Here is a 4,728-nt window from a genome sequence, read left to right on the forward strand (position 1 = left end):
CCCCTCCCCTCCCCTCTCTCTTCCTTCCTTCCTTCCTTCCTTCCTTCCTTCCTTCCTTCTTTCCTTCCTTCCTTTGCAAATGGCCACAAGGAAGAGCTATTCAGGACAGAGGGGTAGAGAGTGATCAAACAACTCTGGACTTAGACTCAGCACAGGAGCCCTAGACACATTAGGAAGTTTTATTAAGAAAAGGAAAGAAAGAGAAGAGACAAGAGATAGAAAATGAGCAGCCAGGGATTGCATTAGAAACTGCTGGTATTGGGGAATATCAGAACCAAGGGTCGAGGGCCGCTCCAGCCAATTTACTGCTCTGTTTCCACTCTGATGTCTGGCGTCTGTCCTCTCTGGGTTTTGGAATAGGCCAGTTTTCCTGGAATATGCTTTTATTGAACTCCGAAAGGCTGGATCTTTCATGCAGATTTACTCACTATTTCAAAGACTCTTTGAAGTCGGCAAAACATTCTGTTATTTCCGAGAGTTATTACCACTGAAATATGGGCATAGCCTGGGAGGTCAGTCTGCAATCTTGTTTAGATCCTTTTAATTTTAGAAAGTTTACAGTGGCTTAAAAATAGATCACATTTGTGTACTTTCTCCTGCTTTCATCCCTACTTCAAGGGTTGCTCAGTCATTCTGACCCACTCCAGACATGAGCCAGAGAAATCCAAGGAGTCTGCTGGACCATAACAAAAAGCATCTCCAAATGAGTCTTGGGATGATCCTAGGAGTACGCAGAGCTGCTCGCCATCCTACAGAGTAAGTCCTAGTGAGCAGTTAGTAGTATATATGCCCGTGTGGGTAACAAAGAGACCTTGAGTGTAAACGGTTTCCAGTGGTGTTCTTGAGGATGCCTTGAGAGCTCACTTAGGGAAAAATCATAAGACTCAGGTCCAAAGAGGTTGTAGGAGGCTGTGAGCTCAGGCTGCATACCACCAGAAAAGACTGTCTTGATTGTATACCACTGTCTCCCAGCAGGGCTAAGCAAAGGGACCAGCTCAGCAAAGGGACATGTGACACACAGGATGACCCTTTTAAGGGACCTTACCTTCACGAAGACAGCATGACCCTCTCATGGGTCCTTACCTTCATGAACATGCTGAATCCAGTTTTAAGGAGATCGGTGAGGCCTGAGGAAATATGTTCAATGTCAACAGGATCTGGCTTCTCAGGATTAAATATTTCCTCCACAACCTGCTTCAACAGCGGCTTATAGGATGCCTGGGAAGACAGAACACTGTGCTGTAAGGAAATGCACTCATTTGCGGTGTCTGGAGACAGTTTTATGGACATCCAAGGAGGTTAAGCCATTTTAGTTTGATATTGAGCAACGGCTATGGTTTTTATGTGCAAGATTATGGAAAAGATTTGAATATGGAAAAATAACTTAAAAATAAACAATCTTGAGACTTTAAAAATATTTTATTTAATTTTTTGAGACTTTCATACAATGCGTTTTGATCACATTCACCCTAACTCCTCCATTAACTTCTTTCACATCTGCCTCCAACTCCTTTCTTCCCTAGCCTTTTTTAAAGGATGCTTTTTAGTCCTTTAAAAGGATACTTCGGATCTTTTAAACATTGTTTGACACCACATGGATTCCAGCTTGTGCTCCTTCAATGCTCTAGTGCAGCCCTGCCTCTCTACTTTCTTCTACAGCCAAATGTCCCTCACCAGAGCTATGGTCAGAGTAGGAACAAATGCTCAATCTAGATTTAAAGTGGCAATTTTATGTAGGAAGGATGGTAGGAAACAAGGTCTTGTTGTTTGATATAAACAAGAAGATGGTCTCTAAACATTCTAAGACTCGTCCCCTCCACTAGGAATGTGAGTGTTTATTTGCAGTGACTGTCAACATCCAAGCTCATTCCCTCCTTCCCCCCACAGAGCTCAGGTCCATGTATGACTATGTCAGGAAAGGAAGCTAAGATGACAGAAGGAATCTGACCAGGTCAAGGTGGGAACTGGGCCACAGAGCACCATAGGCATCTCTGTCCAATAAGGGTGATGTTAGATTATGACATCTCTGCTTTGATGGATGGCGCGGGGCACTTTTCTTTTCTGTGACCTAAATACCCTGTAGGCCCATATTTAGGTCTGTCTGGAGGCGGCTGTCTTACTGACCTCTTTCCTGACTTCTTACTAGAAAGTTCTCCCTGAGCCTTCTTTTCCCAGACTGGGCCACCATCCTCCCTGACTCATTGTTGTCTCTGCTGTCCCCAAACTCATCTGGCGGTGCATGTGGGGTGTTCAGTGCAGAGTCACACATGGCATCTCCCCTCCCCACACTGTCTGGTCCATATCACTCCAGGGAAGCCAGGTTCTAGCAGGGCACTGCTGAGAGGCAGCTCATCTTGAGCTCTGTATAGCTCTTTACATGGTTAAACACAAGGTGCTGTAGTCATGGTTACAGATATGTCAGTGTGCTGACCTCATCTCTAGCTTGTTTTTGCTTTTCTTAGAGAAACCCTAAGTTACCTTTCCATATTCTAAGTCCCTTAAAATATTTCAGAAATGCAGCAGTGTATAGACTATCAACATCATGTCTCACTGCACATCTGGGAGGGCTATGTTTGCTCAGTGGAGGATCCCAGTTTCTTGACTATGTTCATGCATGGAAATCCATTCAGAAAGAGCCATTTATTATTTGAAGTAAGAAAAGACTAGACATCATTGCCTTAGTCACTGTTCCATTACTGTGAAGATACCATGACCATGATAACTCTTATTTAATTGGGACTTACTTATAGTCTCAGAGGTTTAGTCCATTATTATCATGGTAGAGAGCATGGTAGCATGCAAGTTGACTTGGTAGATGAGAGGTCTACATCTGGATCTACAAGCAGCAGGATGACACTGACACACACACACACACACACACACACACACACACACACGTCCTGGAGTGGGTACTCCAAACCCCAAAACCCACCTCTAGAGACACACTTCGTCCAACAAGGGCACACATACTAATCCCTGTCGGTAGGGAGCACCACACTGCTCCTTAATGATCAAGCATTCGGATCTATGAGCCTATGGCAGCCATTCCTATTCAAACCACCACAGGCACTCAAGTGCCCATGGCAGGGAGTTGTTCTAAGTGAGGAACATCTATAGGGAAGAATGTTGGGAACGTGACAAGGGAGGGTCTGCAGTGACAGGGCTAAAAACAGGGTGCAGCCTGGCATAGGATGGTGTGAGATGAGAAACATGTGTGATGGGCTGGCCATTATAGAAAGTGGCAGGGAGAACGTGACAGTGTGTAGCTGCTGAGTGTAGAAAAGCAGGCTGGGATGTACACACCTCTCTCCAGCAGTTACTGGAGGGCGGGGTTCAGGCTAGGGAGAGGAAGGTGAACCTTTGTGCTTGGTGCTTTCTGTTCTTCTAAAGCAAACCATCAATACAAACAGATCTTTTTCTTTGCTCATTGAAAGTTAATAAATTATTCATGCATGGAAATAAGACTAGGGGGAAGCACACTAAAATGTTAACCCTGGGCTCAGGAAGAAACAGGTATTTGTTTTCTTTTTCTTTCTACTTTTTCCAAATTAATAAATTTGACATAATGATCCAATAAACATTTTAAGTAAATTTAAAAAGGCCTTCGGTGTTATAGAGCAGTAAATGGTCTGGAGAGCTTGCTCATCCACCATCAGGGCCCTTCTGGATATTCCTCTGTCAGATGCTGAATCTTTAAAGTCCTTCCCTCAGGAGAGGCCGCTGGCCAATGCTCAACTACCTCATCAGCGCTGTCATCCGGAAGGACACGACTTCTTCCTCAGTGAGGGATTAGGTGTGTTTTCTTCTGCTGTGACCGAAGACCTGACAAGAAACAACTTCTGGGAGGAAAGGTTGACTCTGGTGATCCAGTCCACCATGCAGGGCAGAGGCATGTGGGACTGAGAAGTCAGTGAGAAACAGGGACCGCACCTGGGGGCCCTCGGCTGGCTTCTGCCTCCCCGACTTTACTCCACCTGGGACCTCAGGCCACAGGTCTGTGCCACCAGCATTCAGGTGGGTCTTCCCGACTACCTAGCTAATCTTCTCTTAGAAAAGCCCTCACGGACACAGCCATAGGTTGCCTCATTAATGCAGAGTGCTTATTAATCCAACCAAGCTGACTGTCATATTTATCATTATGTAGCAGACTCAGTTTTCAGCCAAGCAGGCTGTCAACTGATTCTCTTCCTGGTTGCTATATAACTGTGGGCATCTGTACTTCCACTACTGGGCAATGAGACAGAAGCAGAAGGATGAGGTGGGGCTCTCAGAACATGCCTTTTAAAAGGGAAGGCTCCTTCTTTTTTGATTCCTCTGTTGTGCTGCATAGAACAACAAAGCAATGCCTGGAGCTGCAGCAGCTATCTTGGAAGACAAGGGTATTCCTAAGGCCAGAGAGCAGAGACAGGAGAAGCTGTGGTGAGGCCTACAGAGTTGTGATAAGCACAGCACAGTTTAGCAAGGACCATTCACAGGAAAAATAACCTTGTATGTTTAAGCCACCAGTCCCCAGGTCACTGCTACTTGCAATCAAATGAAATGGTGATAGAAAGCATGAGGGAATACAAGACAGAAAGGCCACTGCTTCCTTTGAAAAGCTAATATGTATTTGTTTGCTCGGTTTATATAAAACTGGCTATGTAAAGCAACTTCACCCAGAGCAACTGAGAAATACATACAGGCTGAGAGAGAGAGAGAGAGAGAGAGAGAGAGAGAGAGAGAGAGAGA

The 4,728-nt window shown here is 45.1% G+C and overlaps 1 protein-coding gene across 1 annotated transcript in view; it reads right to left on the bottom strand.

Annotated features, from left to right (window-relative positions):
* Nucleotides 1-4,728, bottom strand: part of Scfd2 (sec1 family domain containing 2) — a 317,786-nt gene that overhangs the window by 18,895 nt on the left and 294,163 nt on the right. Inside the window, exon 7 of the mRNA XM_021210860.2 lies at nucleotides 1,084-1,218. Coding sequence (XP_021066519.1) covers nucleotides 1,084-1,218 — 135 coding nt within the window. The remainder of the gene's footprint in view (nucleotides 1-1,083; nucleotides 1,219-4,728) is intronic.

The sequence above is a fragment of the Mus pahari genome, chromosome 13 (genome assembly GCF_900095145.1).
Source record: "Mus pahari chromosome 13, PAHARI_EIJ_v1.1, whole genome shotgun sequence".
Lineage (NCBI taxonomy): Eukaryota > Metazoa > Chordata > Mammalia > Rodentia > Muridae > Mus > Mus pahari.